General features: G+C 40.8%; 1 protein-coding gene across 2 annotated transcripts in view; it reads left to right on the top strand.

The window, feature by feature from the left end:
- Nucleotides 1-5,737: 5,737 nt before the first annotated feature.
- The window catches only part of ARHGEF12 (Rho guanine nucleotide exchange factor 12), a 62,563-nt gene continuing 51,533 nt past the window's right edge, over nucleotides 5,738-16,767 (top strand). For both annotated transcript variants that reach the window (XM_083368638.1, XM_083368637.1), the window contains exon 1: nucleotides 5,738-7,301. In XM_083368638.1, the coding sequence (XP_083224764.1) occupies nucleotides 7,270-7,301 (32 nt within the window). In that variant the 5' untranslated portion in view covers nucleotides 5,738-7,269. The remainder of the gene's footprint in view (nucleotides 7,302-16,767) is intronic.

Here is a 16,767-nt window from a genome sequence, read left to right as displayed (position 1 = left end):
CTTTTTATTAATGCGCATAACGGTGGAGCAGAGATGCGGCATATACTATCAGCAAGATCCTCCTGTCCTTATCCTTCTCAAACTTGTCCTATCCACTTAAAAACTCTAAAGCTTCTGGCTATCATATTTTTTGACAGTTTGGGGGAAAAACATACTAAGTTTTGTATCATGCACTAAGACATGCTTCACTTAACTAGGTATTGCCGGATTTAGTTTGCTAAATGTACATATCCCTCTCTAAGCCAAAACTGGAGAAGCCAAGTGGGTGAAGGATGAATCAAGCATCATGGTTTACAGTTTGACAGATAAATCAAAGCTAGCCTGGGGTTTATTTAGTGTAATAAAGTTGTGGATTTGGGTGATGTGTGAAGGAGTTCTCTGTTTCGGGATCAAATTCATTTTCCACAAACCAGGAGCTGTAAATAATAATAATAATAATAATAATAATAATAATAATAATAATAATAATAATAATAATAATTGTTTCTTGAAATGCTGCTACTGAAAGGCTCCATTTTCATAGCTTTTGACTCATAATCTGCCACAGTTTTATTTATTTATTTATTTATTTTATTTAATTTCTATACCGCCCTTCTCCCTAAGGGACTCAGGGCGGTTCACAGGGCATATATAAATAAGTATACAAAAATTAAAAGAAAATTAAACCATGCCCAAATTAAAATATAACAATAGTGAAATAAAAACCAATTAAAAACCCAAATACCCCTTCAGGCCAGACCAGCTAACTCAAACAAATGGGTCTTCAACCCGCGACGGAAGGATCGATGCCATCCGGAGCTCAACCGGCAGTTGGTTCCATAGTGCCGGGGCACCCACAGAGAAGGCCCTCCCCCTGGGGGCCACCAGTCGACATTCCCTGACTGGAGGCACCCTGAGGAGGCCCTCTCTGTGGGAACGCACAGGGCGGAGGGGAGTTGACGCCGGCAGCAGGTGGTCCTCGAGGTATCCCGAACCCATGCCATGTAAGGACTTAAAGATCATAACCAAGACCTTGAACCTCACCCGGAAGACAACTGGCAACCAATGCAGCTCGCGGAGCAAAGGTGTAACATGGGAGTACCGGGAAACTCCCAGGACAACTCTCGCGGCCGCATTTACTATTTCTGTCTTGCCAATTCTCTCTAAAAGAGACACAATCATTTAAAAAGGGAGGTTTTCGCAAGCCTTTTTTTAATTAAAAGCAACAACAACCGCCTAATGCAGGGGTAGGCAACCTCGGCTCTTTTATGACTCATGGACTTCAACTTTCAGAATTCTGGGAGTTGAAGTCCATGAGTCATAAAAGAGCCAAGGTTGCCTACCCCTGGCCTAATGGCTTGAAAAAATCCAGTTTTTCTTCCTACACGTCTGTGACATGAATGTTGATTAGCAGACTAAATCGGTTTAGTCTGGAGTATCTATAAAAATTGTAGCAGGTTCTATAAACTTCCTTCTTAGATACAAAAATGAGAGAATATTTAAAAGCCCAGAAAAACAATCTGTTTTCTATAGCTCATTACACTGCACACTAGAACAGTGTTTCTCAACCTTAGCAGTGGACTTCAATTCCCAGAGTTGTTTTTTTTAAAAATCCCATTTATATCCCGCCCTTCTCCGAAGACTCAGGGCGGCTTACAATCTAAAGCACAAATCAATGTGCTTAGCAAGTTCCCAGCCTCCCAGGGAATTCTGGGAGTTGAAGTCCACCCACCTTAATGATATCAAAGTTGAGAAACACTGCACCAGAGGAGTAGCGTGCTGGTTTCGTATGAGTGTGTAAATCGTATTTATTAAAAAATAGTTTTGAGCTGCTTCAATTGTAAACGGAGTGGATGACTTCGGCAGCCGTCTTTAATTTTAATTGCTATTTTAATCTTTTCTCTCTCCTTCTGAGAATGTTTCCTAGAAATTCAGAGCCTCTTCCAACTCTTCCTGACATCCCAATGGATGTTGTGCAGGCTGCTCATTTGGGCCAGAATGCTGTGAATTAAAAGAACTCGTGTGGCAACAAAGCTTTAATGGTGACAGATTGCAGCATTAGAGAATGAATGAACCCAGGTTGCCCATGGATTTCCTGGCAAGTGGAAATAAATGAGACAAGAGTCCTGCCATAGAAACCTTGCTTAGCCTAGCCAAAGTGTTTTCCCCTGATGGCTGTGGATCTACTAGAGAGCTGCAAAAGTCAATAAAATTTTGCAGTCCTTTTATTCTCTGTAGACAGTTTCTCAGAAACAGTTTGGATCCCGGACTTTCAGCTCAGCTATTCTTTTTCCCTGAGTCAATACATTGAGCGCTGTCCCCTTCTGGGAAGTTTATGGGACTTGTCACTGTGAAAATGCAAGAAGATAAAAATTCCACTCTCTTTTTAGAAATCTTTCTTAAAGTCTAAACCAGTATGGATTTCAACTCCCGGTGAGCTGGCTGGGGAATTCTGGGAGTTAAAAGTCCACCCATCTTAAAGTTGCAAAGGTTGAGAAACAGTGATCTAAACAGCCACGTGGTTAGTCTTGGTACAAAGTTTTTATTTTGACAACCTTCACATTTTAATGTCTCAAGGGAAAAAAAAAGGTGACCAGTTCAGTACTTATTTTTGCTTTTCACTCGTGAAAAAGACAGCCCGCAACAACAGCTTCAAGAAATGTGTAGCTTTTGATATATAACTTCTGATTAGTCCTACCATTTACACTACAAGCCATAATGCAAATTGCCGGGTATGGACTTGGAGTCTTTATTTATTGATTTGATTTGTCGCCCATTTTGCTTCAAGGTGACCTTTGCAGGAATTCAACTCTTAAATCATGATTTGTCGCTTAGCATTTTATGCAGACCTAGCTAACTTGAGCCACTAAAGGAAGCTTAAACAAACCTCGGATAAACACAATAAGAGAACCAATCCAAAAGGGAAGGGCCGACTCCGAATCAACTTTGTGCCTTAAGCTGTAAGTCTCTAGTCCTCATGGTTACAGAGGGCTTTTATTTTTATTTTTTTAAAAAGTGATGGGATAAACAACTTTAACAATTAAGAACTGAAAAGCAAGGCTTCTTTGTCATCCAGCCTTTTCTTTCTTTTTTCTCTCTATCCCACGGCAAACCAAATACCAGCGTAAAACCCACACAGATGCCACAACTTCTTCGGCTTCTCTTATGCAGCACTTGGCTTTAATTCTGTGAGAAGGGCAGAAACTGAAACCCCAATCCATTGTTTCCATGCCATGAATAAATATAAACATGTGTTATTATGCCTCTCACAAACACACACACAAACACACAGATCCTTGCACACATAAAAAAAATGATGCTTGCATACAGCATTGCATATTCAACCCTGCAGAGTGTTCAGGTAATCCTCGACTTAGTCATTCGCTTAGTGATGGTTCAAAGTTATAGAGGGACTGAAAAAAGTGACTTACAACCGGTATGCACATTCATGACCTTTGCAGCATCCCTGTAGTCATGTGATCAAAATACAGGCACTCGGCAAGCAGCATGTGTTTGCAATGTCCCAGGATCACGTGATTGCCATTTGTGATCTTCCCATTGGCTCCTGACAACGGGGGAAGCTGGATTTGCTGAACAACTGCATGATAAAGAGCCATGGTGGCACAGTGGTTAGAATGCAGTATTGCAGGCTAACTCTGCCGACTGCTAGAAGTTCGATCCTGACCGGCGCAAGTTTGATTCAGCCTTCCATCCTTCCAAGGTTGGTAAAATGAGGATCCAGATTGTTGGGGGCAAGAGGCTGACACTGTGAACCGAGAGAGCTGTAAAAGCAATATGAAGCAGTGTATAAGTGCTATTGCTAGGTGCTATTTGCTTAATAACTGTGACAAAATACTTTGTAAAATTGGGTGTGACTCATTGAACAGCCACTTTGCTTAGCCATGGAAATTATGGTACCATTTGTGGTGTTATTATCTGCATGGCAACGGCTGACAAACCATGTTATATAAGGCCTTTTGACCTTTCCTTAGCTAATTCACTCCTGGAGGATCCTCTTGGAGAAAATGTCTTACTTTCTCCTGAAGAGGAAAGAAGCTCGTCTTCTCTAATCCCAAGGGTGCTTTTTCAAAAGGCAACTGGACTTTGTTTTTCCTTGAAGGTGTTTCGCTTCTCATCCGAGAAGCTTCTTCAGTCAGAACCGAAGAAGCTTCCTGGATGAGAAGCGAAACATCTTCAAGGAAAAACAAAGTCCAGTTGCCTTTTGAAAAAGCATCCTTGGGACAACCGTGACTGGATGACTGATAATCTCCATAGACAGGTCTTCTCTAATGCAAGTCATTCTCCTTGTGTCAGCTTTGTGTCATGATCACTGGATTTAAGACACAAACAGGATGGAACCTATCTCGCAGACAGAAACCTACTGTAGAATGACCTCACTTGCTCGGAAAGACTAAGATCTTGTTTCACATCAAATATTTCCTTATCTTTGGGTTGCATAGTCAAACCGCGGAATTCACGATGGAAACGTTCCCCAAGAGCTACAGGGTTTCCAACCAACCCTTTCCTTTTATTCCTCCTAGCCTTTAAAGTTTTAATTATCTTAAAGGTTGCAAGATTTTAACTGATACTATTCAAGCACTAAGGGATGCGGTGGCTCAGTGGGTTATCAGAAGGTTGGCAGTTTGGCGGGTCGAATCCTGGGTGCCGCATAACAGAGTGAGTGCCTGTTACTCGTCCCAGCTTCTGCCAACCTAGCAGTTCGAAAGCACATAAAAATGCAAGTAGAAAAATAGGGACCACTACGGTGGGAAGGTAACAGTGTTCCGTGTGCCTTTGGCGTCTAGTCATGCCGGCCACATGACCACGGAGACGTCCTCGGACAAGCGCTGGCTCTTCGGCTTTGAAACGTAGACGAGCACCGGCCCCTAGAGTAAGAAACAACTAGCACGCATGTGCGGGGGAACCTTTACCTTTACCTATTCAAGCACTGCCAAGCAAAAACACCAGGAGGGGGAGTGGGGAAATAACATTTTTAAAAATCCTGTATTTATTAGCAAGATGGTTCTCCTGATGCATCAACCAATTGGTGTTGCCAGCCCTGCTTTCCATTTCTTGATGTTTTGCATGTGTATGATGTATATTTGCATTTAAAGAACCGGTTTTGTGACAGAGCAGGCTCATTACACTCTGCTTAAAGCATTAAAGGCTGGGTTACATTTGCTCTCTCTCTCTCTCTCTGTTGGTCTTTTTCACCCTCTGGAAGGGTGTCCATAGGACGGGAAAATAAATCGTATCACCTTGGCTGTTTTTGCAGACTTCCCAAAAAGCAGTTAGCAAAGGAAAAGACATTTTGCCCAGTTGAAAGCGTGGGTTAGGGCCAAAACTTTCCCGAGGTCTTCACTGCAGAAGAGTCTGAGCGGTTGTGATCCTTGTCCGTGTCCCCCACAAACCTAACTTCGGAATCTCCCTTAAAAAAGGAAAGAGAGGAGCTCAGTCGGTTAATTGACAGAAGTGGAAGCAACTTTGCAACTCTGCCCCAACTTCGCTTTTTGTGGCTAGGCTCTCTGTCTCTTTCACACGCCATCCCAGACCACCTCGCTGCGCTGAGTCTCTTCTTCGGAACCCTCTCTCCCTCCCCCGCCCCTCCCCCTTATTCTTAAACAACGGGGGCTCTTGCTTTCCAGCCTCCCTATAGCCTTCCAGGGACTCCTTTGCCTCACATCCCTTCCTTTTCCTTCCCCCCCCTCCCATCCCGGCGGAAGCGACAGGCTACGGAGGGAGGGGGAGAAAAGTCCCCTCAACCACGTCAGGCGGAGTCCCGGCGGAGGGATCTCGCGAGGTCGAGTGGAAAGGATTAAAAAAAAAAAAATTGGAGCGCGGAGGGAGGGGGGAGGAGGCGGCCGACGTCGCAAGGGAAGCCAGAGCCGAGGCGAAGGAAAACGAGTCCCGGGAGTGCCGGAAAGGGCCGGAGGTTGCCGAGCGGGAGCCGAGGCCTGGCTGAGGGAAGCCGGCGGGGGCCGTTGGCCTGAGGGGAAAGCTCTTTCCTCAGGAGCGGCGGCGGCGGCAAAGCAGCGGGCCGCCAGGCAGCCGAGACCCGCTTCTCCCCTCCCCGGCCGCGCCGGCCACCGGGCTGGACTTCTTCCTCGGCGGCTGCTCGTCGCTTCGGAATCTCCTCAGGCGGGACGGGCCGAGCGGGCCGGAAAGGGCCGGTGCGCGGCCGGGGAGGGGGGGAGGCGCCGCCGCCGCCGCCCTGTCAGCAGCCCCGCGGGCGAGATGAAGCCCGCCGAGGCCTAAGAAGCGGGCCGGGGCCCAGAGTGGGCTCCTCCTCCGACCCGGCCCGCAGGGGTGGGTGGGGGACGCGGGACTGAGTTGGCGAGGGCGCCGGGCTTCGTGGAGTGGTCTAAGCGGGGAGGGGGGGTGAAGAGCCCCCCCTAGACACCCGCGAAGAGAGGAAGCTGCGTTTCGTTTTTATCTCTCTCAAGGCATGGTGTGAGCCCCCCCCCAACTTGGAAGGGGCGCAGCTCCAAAGGGGACCCCGCTGTCCCCCCCCTCTTTTCTTGACATTCCCCCCCCCGGAAAAGGCCGGCCTGCCTTTCTTTGGGGGGGTACTGCTTTCCATGAACTCGGAAGTTTGAAAGGCCGCCCCACAAAGGCTTTTTTGGGGGGGGCTTCTTAGCACCCAGACAGTGGACCTCTGGCAGAGACCTGGAGGAATCGGTCGTAAAAGGGTGGTGGGAAGAAGCCAGGAAAGCTCCCCCATCTCTTCCTGCTCTCCTGCCTTGCATCTCTACATCGCCTCTTCCCCCCACCCATCCACCCACCCCCAGGTCCTTTCTGTTGTTTTTTTGGGGCCTTTCTGGAGGGGAACAGCCCCAGCATTGAGGACTTCGCTTTACCCACCTGGCTGGCCTTGGACTGGAGAAGATCCTGGGATTGTAATGAGCTTGGAAGGAGGAATTGAACGAGAGAGGCACCTTCTTCTTCCGCCGATTAACTAACTGTCCTTCCACTGAGATGGGTCTTCCTTTCGAACCACCGAGGCAACAACAACGGCTGGATTTCCAAAGGAGTGCATCATGGCTGTGACGGCCTTCCTTTCTTCCTGGCAGAAGATCATCCTGGTGGCTTCTCCCGAGTGTCCTGGGAGGTGGCTCTTTTGGAACTCTGAAAAGACCTCTGTGGCTGGTGGCTTTTAATTCTACTCTCCTTTGGAATACGACGACGGCTGGATTCTGAACTCGGGTGTGAGTGTGGGAAAGTGACAAGTCGCATCAAATCACCCATAAGATGCAGATTGGCTAAAAAATCGTCCTGTTGCCGAGGGCTCCAATGAGTGGCACACAGTCCGCAATCACGGACAGGTCAGTGGGAAGCTTCTGTGCACCGTCTGCTGCTGTTTGCTTGGAATTTGGGTAAAAGATGTTAAATCTGTTAAAGCACCAAGATGGTCATGAATGAGGTTGGGCTGCACTGCACAAGCCTGCTTTGGATTTGCTGATCAAATAATCTGGGGTTGTCTTTCCAAAATGTATTAGTCTGGTAGTTTTCTAGGTCACCACTGGCAGTTTCTCATGGTAGGAGTTCCACTTGAAAACTTGATATAAATACAATGAAGGTTTAGGCTATGTAGAAGATTCTTGCATTTTAGGTAATACTGTACAGCTGTAGCAATAAAGGTCATTCAGGGTGATGTTAGATTGCCTACCTATGTCCCAAATGGTTTAGTGGCACTTTTTAGTGGTTTGTTATCTCTACTTTTGGAGTCATCTTAGTAGCTGGACTTATTTGGCTCTCCAGAACTAAATACTAAAATGCTTGTTTGTGTAATAGAAGAGAGATGTTATAGTTGGCCTGTGGCCATGTTGTTTCCCCTCCCTTACCAATTTATATTTCTACCCACCCCATTTCCTCTCAGCAGTTGGAGACTTGAGAATGATGTAGTCTTGGAATCTGTAGAAATCCCCTGTAGAAAAAGGAACCTGTAACAGTTTTGGTCTGGACTGCATTTCTCATTCTACATTATCAACGATATTTACTGGAGCTGATGGGAATTGAACTACAATTGGAGAATCAACTTCCTTTCTGTTATAGTTGGGAGCGGGTCCAATTAGCTGGGTCTCCTAGTATATTGGATGGTGATCAGTGTCATGTGATAATTTTAAAGCATGAACTTTTCATCTAATATTATATAAATGCAAAATCCAGGGCTACCACAAGCTGATATTATGATGATAATTAGATGCAATATCATCAATAAAAAAGAGCATTAGTTATTTTTTCCCCTAGTGGATAACTGATGTCATTTTAGTTTGCCATCCAGGTACTTAGATGTTACAAGAAATGTTTGGTTTTGGGATCACTGCAACAGTACTGAAGAATGCATTTTGTAAATGAGTCAGGAGCCAGTAGGAAGATAGATTATTGATGATCCATGGGATCATTTTCTGGATTCCCAAGCTGACTACAAAATAAGGTTGAATGTGGTACATACTTACATTTCTAAAATGCTGAGCTTGTTTGGGGGGATGGGAAGTGTTAGTTGAAATGAGGATCTGGTTCCTTTTAACAAAATTTGATTATGAATATTAGGAATTCTGGATGTTTTCCTAGTTAAATTCATCTTCTAAAATATAGTATAGAATAATACATGTTTTTATTTTGTAGAAAACGTGCTGAAGGTTGATTATTATTCCTCATAAAGACTTTTTGAATGGTTTAACATATGTGCTCAACAGAAGATCTGCAGGACTAGTTATGTTATATTTTAATGCAACTAATAGTTAACAACAAAATAGATGGGAAATATGTTTTGATAGTGGAATATATTCTCTATAACTGAATTAAAATAAGTATACATTTTTCCTGATTCCTTTTAGTCTTTTTACTCCGTAAGTCAATTCTAAAATATTTGCTAGTGATGGTTGTAACAACTCAGATGTGATAGCAACAGTGAATGTATACGAAGCTGATAACATTCCTTACTATTGTTCTTGACCTATCCTAGTGGAGCTTCCTTTTCTAAGATAAATATTTTGCTACGCTCTCCTTTGTAAGCCTTAATTGGAATATCAAGCTGTATATAATGGTCTCTGTAATGCAATGACAAGACTACCTGGTTGTTATTTTTGGCAGTTTGATATTTCTTCAGTCATGGATTGAGTCAATGTGCAATAGATAAAATTATATCTGCTTAAACTACTTGCACCTGTTCCAGATAACTTTGCAGTAGTGGCTTTGTGTTAAAATCATTCATTTCTTTGTGCCCTGAAGTTTTCCAGAAACATAGTTTAGCAGTCAAATTGGTGGGATTGCACAGAAGTGTTTTTGCAGTTGCAGTACTTTTAGTGAACTCTATCTCTTGACATCATGTTCTGGGAAATAGGTCCTGTTTGTTTAAGTAAAAGAGTATACACTAAAGTAAATGTTGTTTAGCCAAATTGTGGATCAAAAGTGTATATTTTTATTCTATAATTTAATGAGGCTGATTGGTAATAAGTCCTACTGAAGTCAAATGTGGTTTATGTTTGACTAGATGTGTATATGAATGTAGTGCTTATTACATGATCATGGCTAGTATTAACAATATAACAATAAAATGTTTCTTAAACACTGAAGAACTGGGTAAAAAGAGTGTTTCTGCACCAGCCTGATTGCAGACAAGTTTTGGGCATTTTCTGTCTTGTGTCATTTGTGATAGGGAATACATGGCTGAGCTGAGTGAGTTAGAGATTTTTATTCTTCATTGCTGGGCAAGCTGGGGCTCGGATGGAATTTTAAAAAATCTTAGATGTGAACTCTGGCATTTTATGTTGCTGCAGCCTAGAAACATTGAATGTGCCTACCTTTTAAAATTTGCAATCTAGACATCTGCATTTCATGTGTTTTCCAAACTATGCTCTTTTTTCACTTTTATAGACATGGCATATGTTTTATGCTTTTTATTTTATAGAAATAAAGACTAATCTTGGAGCAAATTTATGAGTACTTTTTAAAAAATTGATACCCATTCTCTTGGATATTTTCTGTGAAATCTAATTGAATGGAAAAGGATTTATATAATGACTTCCAGTGGACTTTTTAATTGTTCCTTTCTCCTCTCCCTCCCCCAGATGCCATCCTCATATTCTGAATGAGTTCCGCTGAGTTCTAGGGACTTTTTTCATAACAGACATGTATAGAATTATAGTGCAATTTTTATTAATTTACTTGATTAACTTCTATTGTCTTCTGAGTGTATGCCTCCACACCATATATCAATTCTGACACTCAGCTGCATAGTCAGGAATAACTGAGTTCAAGAAATATTTATTTATTTATTTATTATTGGGACTTATATGCCGCCCTATCTCCCGAAGGACTCAGGGCGGCTAACAGCAATAAAATACAATAATACAAAAGTTAAAAAGAAATTAAATTAATAGCCCCAGTAGAATAAATTAAAATTAAAATTAAGAAATACAGTTTTGTTGTTGTACTTCCACAAAAACTGGACCAGCATACTTTTTCATCTTGATCCTCAAATGTTTAAAGTTTTCTGTTGGTTACAACTAGATGGTTATGTTATGTCTAGGCTTCTGTCAGTAGCTGATGCTAGATCTTGCTTTTCTGGTTTTGAAGAAAGCTGAGATAATTACTTGGGTGGAGACACGATACTTGCTGGCCCAATATATGTAATTGTTTGGTTGCATTGAACTTATGACATAAATTATTAATATCTACAGAGAGCTAAAAGATTCAGAGAAATGATATACTGTTATTCAGGACATCCTTTTTGGATATACCAGCATATGAAGGAAACTTATTCAATCTTGATATTTCAGATTGGCTGCCAAATACCAGAGGGACAGATTTTTGTACCAAAACCTGTATGTGAGAGCTACTTTATGCTTTTTTCAGTTGTATTGGAGTCTGTAGTTATTCAGATAAACCTATTATTCTGAATCCCTCTATAGTTTATAACTAACAGCTTTGTAGATATAGGGAAATTGGAGGTGATTAAGATTGTGTTGATGCTAACAACTTGCTGTGGATTTAATGTTTGAATAAAACAAAAACAAAAAAGCTCTTTATTTAAAACAGGGGTGTCAAACTGCCGGCCCATGGGCCGGATGCGTCATCCGGAAGCTGCGCCCACCCCATTGCCGGCAATGGCAAAACTTTCCCGATACGTTGTGCGATGTCACATGACATCGCGAGCTTGACATGTCCGATTTAAAAGCTAGAGTCGTAGGGTTGGAAGGGATCTTGGAGGCCATCTAGTTCAACCCCCTGCTCAGGAAAGGTATGCAGACAAATTATTGTCCAGTCTTAAATAACTTTATAGTAAATATCCTGCTAGCAAGGGAGTACTATCTATTTGTTGTTGTTGTTGTTAGCTGCGAAGTCGTGTCCGACCCATCGCGACCCTATGGACAACATTCCTCCAGGCCTTCCTGTCTTCTACCATCTTCTGGAGTCCATTTAAGCTCACGCCTACTGCTTCAGTGACTCCATCCAGCCACCTCATTCTCTGTCGTCCCCTTCTTCTATTGCCCTCGATCTTTCCCAGCATTAGGCTCTTCTCCAGCGAGTCCTTCCTTCTCATTAGGTGGCCAAAGTATTTGAGTTTTAGCTTCAGGATCTGGCCTTCTAAAGAGCAGTCAGGATTGATCTCCTCTAGGACTGACCGGTTTGATCGCCTTGCAGTCCAAGGGACTCGCAGGAGTCTTCTCCAGCACCATAGTTCAAAGGCCTCAATTCTTTGGCGCTCAGCCTTTCTTATGGTCCAACTTTCACTGCCATACATTGCAACTGGGAAGACCATAGCCTTGACTATACGCACTTTTGTTGACAGGGTGATGTCTCTGCTTTTTAGTGTGCTGTCTAGATTTGCCATGGCTTTCCTCCCCAGGAGCAAGCGTCTTTTAATTTCTTGGCTACAGTCCCCATCTGCAGTGATCTTGGAGCCCAGGAAAACAAAATCTGTCACTACCTCCATTTCTTCCCCATCTATTTGCCAGGAATTGAGAGGGCCAGTTGCCATGATCTTGGTTTTCTTAATGTTAAGTTTCAACCCAAGTTTTGCACTCTCCTTCTTCACCCGCAACAAGAGGCTCTTTAGTTCTTCTTCACTTTCTGCCATTAGAGTGGTATCATCTGCGTATCTTAGGTTGTTGATATTTCTTCCGGCAATCTTAATTCCAACTTTTGATTCATCTAGCCCTGCCTAAAGTCTTACAATTACTGATGTAAGATTGATTCTTGTAAAAAGTTTGTATAATGAATTTAAGGGCATTTCCCCTCCCCCCCCTCTGTTGGCACATTTTGTCCTTGTGTGATGCTCTGTTCTTGCAAATCAGAATTGCAAGATCATGCTGCACATTTTAGCAGAAAATCGTTGAATTTCAGTGTGGATGAAAAAAATGGCTTTTGGTGAAGATTAAATAGGGTTAATTTCCTATATACACTCTTCTCAAGAAAATGTGAACCCAACCTTCTGAACATGCCCTTTCCAGTGATGGCCTCTTTCTATTAATGTATTTGAATACAATCTTAAGCTTGTACTATTGCTCAGACAGAAACTTCCCTGATATGTTTACCCCAACTCCACTGGTTGAGAATTCCAGGAGTTGCAATCACAACATATTTCAAGGTACCAGATAAAGTAAAACTCTTCAGAGATACTGAGACTATTCTATAACATGTTTTTGAATGCTGGGACTTTCACTGTTCATAACTTTAGGATGTAGTCCTAAATTTTTACAAAACTTTACTACCCTTTTATGAATTCTCCTGGTACCTTGGCTGATTGCTTGGTATGTTCTGTTAACAATACTATAAAATGACACTTATTTATTGTGAAGCAATCTACAGTTGCTTTAATGTATTTTTTTGATTGAAGTTGGTTTTAATTTTGAAATTAGCATTTGTTGAACATATCTTGTGATATGAACACATTCATGTGTTTTTTTAAAAAACATTGTTAATAATAAAATACATAGCATACCCAGCCTACATATTAACATCCTCAGTATTGATCAGATGAATTTAAAGGGGGGATTATTATTATTTTTTCTCCCTCTAACCCAGCACTTTTCCCCCATGAAATTGTTTGTAGAGGATGTTGCATAAATAAACAATACATGTTTGTTTATGTGAAGCAGCCAAAGAGGTTAAATAAAAAGATAGGAAGTTGTACATTCACTGTTTAAAGAACAAAATACAATGTATCAAAATGTGTATGGATGTGATGGAGGATGGTTTTCAAGATTAGAAAAGGGTATGGAAAGGTTATAATTTAACCTCAGATTTAACAATTCTTTTTTAAAAAAAATCTCATGCCTTTAATTTCTTTAGCTTGTTATTTGTATTTACTTACCCTAAGGGGTAGCCTGATTAGTGTGTACATATGTACATTCATTACTTTTGTTTTGAAAGCACAATCTCTAATTAAAGTGGCAGAAGGAGGAGCAAATTAAAAAAAAAGCTCCAGAGCAAATCAAAGAAAATGCAGGCTTTATATGGGACAAATTTCTGCAAAAAAAACCACTGTTTGAAATTATTAAAGGAAAACAAGGCAGATTTTCATAATGTGTATTGTGAACAGAGTTATAAAAAAAAGAAAACAGGAAAAGGAAGTGGACTGTCTGATCTTAGTGTTTCTTTTTTGTTTGGACTTTTTTTATCCTTTGGAAATAACTCACGAGAACCTGGCATCCTGTAAAGAAAAGAGCTTATAGGAGGAGTTTGTCCTTGCAGACTTCAGGATCTTGGCTTATTGATCTTTATGTGGCATTAGTAGCCTGTGCCTCCATGGTTTTGTAATAAAAATAAAATAGTCTTGGTATCCTAATTTCTGACAACAAAAAATTTAATGTACTCATTTCCATTACAAGAATAATAATCTTCCTTTTATATAGGCAGATAATTTTATATTTCCCATTGTGTTGTTTGAATTGACCCCTTCACATGTAAGTTTCGATTCAATAGGTCAGAGGGACAAAAAAGTGAGTTGAGGATCATATATAGCCTGTCAAAAATCTTTCTTGTGACTCACGGGGCTCCTTAGGATATATGCAAGGAATTTTTCCCTACATTTGGGAGGTTTGAAAAGCAAAATAGATAGAATATGTTTTGTATATGCATGTGGTATCCAGCTTGAAACTCATGACTTCCACTCCCTTGCAAAATGGCTGTGGTCCTACTGACATTTGAAGTATAGGTAGTCCTCGACTTACAACCACAGTTGAGCCCAAAATGTCTGTTGCTAAGTGAAACAGTTGATAAGTGCATTTTGTTCCATTTTATGATCTTTCTTGCCATAGTTGTTAAGTGAATCACTGTAGTGCTTATGTTAGTAAAGTGAATTTGGCTTCCCCATTGAGTTGTCTTGTCGGAAGTTCTCAAAAGATGATCACATGATCCTGGGACACCACAACCTTCATAAATATGAACCAGTTGACAAGCATGCAAATTTTGATGACATGACCATGGGGATGCTGCAATGGTTGTAAGTGTGAAAAACAGTCACAAGTCACTTTTTTCAGTCATATTGTAATTTTGAATTGTCACTAAATGAACTGTTGTAAGTCGAGGACTACGCTTGTACTCAATCTGTCACCAAAGCTTGGGCTGAAGGGAGTTATGAAGTTCTGCGGTAAATGAACAAAAACTACTTTTAGTTAATTTGTTGGACAGGGGAATACTAGAAGTGTGATAATAGTATTGTAGTTGTATGGACTGTAGAAATATGTTCATATAATCCAATCATCTATATCTCATTTAGGTGATTTTCTTGAGTTGTCATAATGCTTGTAAGTACTGTATAAAGTTTTTATTTTGGCAAATTTATTTGGCAAATTGCCAAAGGGAAAATACTTGTGTGCTTGTATCCACATGAATGAGGTGTGCCTTTGCAAGGGCAGTATATTTGGAATAATTTAATTTGCTACTTAGCAAAATGAGCAATACAAAAATGTGAACAAATTCATTGTCATCCTACACTGATTTGACCAAAAATTGAAGTACTTTATCATTAAAAGAATATGCAACTCTCAAAATTGATAGCACGCTTCTACAATTTGATGAAAAAATGCAAACACACAAAAAAGTTGTGGTTAGTTTTGTGCAAGCATTGTGGTTTCAGAAGCGGAAGTGGTTATCTAGAGCTGGCTTTTATAAAACCAAGTTCACAAAGCCATTAGTCTACTCTTGTTTTGCCCACTCCTAACCTATGCTAGCCTCCTAAAAAGCTGATTTTCCTTAGAGTGAAATATACATCAAATACTTGATGGTATTTCAGTTTTTGAGAGAGTTATTTGTCAATTTCTATTTTAGAATAGAAAATGTTTAGCTTATTTGAAGTGCTTCCATTTGGGAGATGGCAAATGGCGAAAGATAGTAATGTTCCCAGTTATCACAACTTGGAGATCTCCCATATAGTGTCAGAATTTTAGAGTTCCCTGAACTCTTTGTGCTATTATTCATTACTGGAGTTTGCCAATTGTAGTTGGCAGGTGTTAAGTAAAAGGATATATTTTTAAATATTATGTTTATATATGTAGTTAATGCACTGTCTCAATCCAACTGGACCCTAACACAGTTTACAGTACCTATAATAAATACTATAACAATACAACTATAGCAATGTAAATCATCATAACAATGTCAACGTAGGATAGAAAAGTATTTACGCTTTTGAAATTTGGTGTTGGAAAAAGCACCTGAGAATACTGTTGATAGCCAAGAAAACAAACAAATAGATCCTGAGACAAATCAACCCCAAATTCTCATTTGAAGCACAGATGATCAGGCTCCTTCCTGCATTGCTGGTACGTGTTGTGTTCATTTGTGGTGGACAAATGGAGGCTTAAGTCTCTACCCTGCCCTGTGTTGCCTAGATGCAGCTGCCTCATTGATCACAGCTGCTGCTCAGGCCAAAGGTTCTCTCTGTGTATATAAGTCTATGACCCTGGAATGCTTATGCCTTATGCAATTAGCCAACAGATTGTTGATTAAAAGATGAGGTTAAATAAAGCAGCATAGTAATGCTAGTAATAAAATGTATGATTGTTTTGTTTCCCCAGAGGTATGTATACATTTCCATTTTTAAAATAATCGTGTTGCTATAGCATTTTTTAATATTTTACCTTTTATCATACTAATACGTGCATGAGGCATGACAGACTAAAATACTCATGGATTCCTAATTCATAGATGAGTAGAAAGCTTTGACAGCGCTGCAACAAATAACTATTTTTAGGTATCTTGTTTCTCTCCTTTGGGAGAGCAACTGATTCTTGAATGCTTGTAGAAAGTATTCTAAAAACTATATCTTTGCTAGACATCTGAGGTTTGCCCATTTGTTCATACTGCCAAAATACTTTTCCCTGATCTTGATTCCTTCACACTAAAAACTTCCTGATGTAAACTTTAATAGTTTTCACTAGTCTTCTAAAGTGTGTCTGATTTATGTTGTACTCAGCATTTAAAAGATATAGAATAGTGTCCATTAATATTGGAAAAGTATGGATATACCAGCTGCTGATGAAAATGGTTAGAATTAAGATGAATAGTATATGCACATATACACCTGTATATTGGACATATTTTCTAAATAACTATGATCATTTTGCGAGGTGAGTGTAGTGCAGTAATAGAAGAAAATAAAATATATGGTACTATTATTTTTAATCTTTTTCATTTGTGTATCTTGCAGTAGAATGTAAGGCAGAGGTGTCAAATTGTTGGCCCTCGGGCTGGATGCGTCATGCCTAAACTGCGCCCACCCCATTGCTGGGAAAAAAAGTCATGATACTTCACGACACGTCATGTGATGTTGCAAGTTTG

The sequence above is a fragment of the Vipera ursinii genome, assembly GCF_947247035.1.
Source record: "Vipera ursinii genome assembly, chromosome: 8".
Taxonomy (NCBI): domain Eukaryota; kingdom Metazoa; phylum Chordata; class Lepidosauria; order Squamata; family Viperidae; genus Vipera; species Vipera ursinii.
Note: the sequence above shows the minus strand (reverse complement) of the source record. Positions and strands in the feature narration are given on the sequence as shown.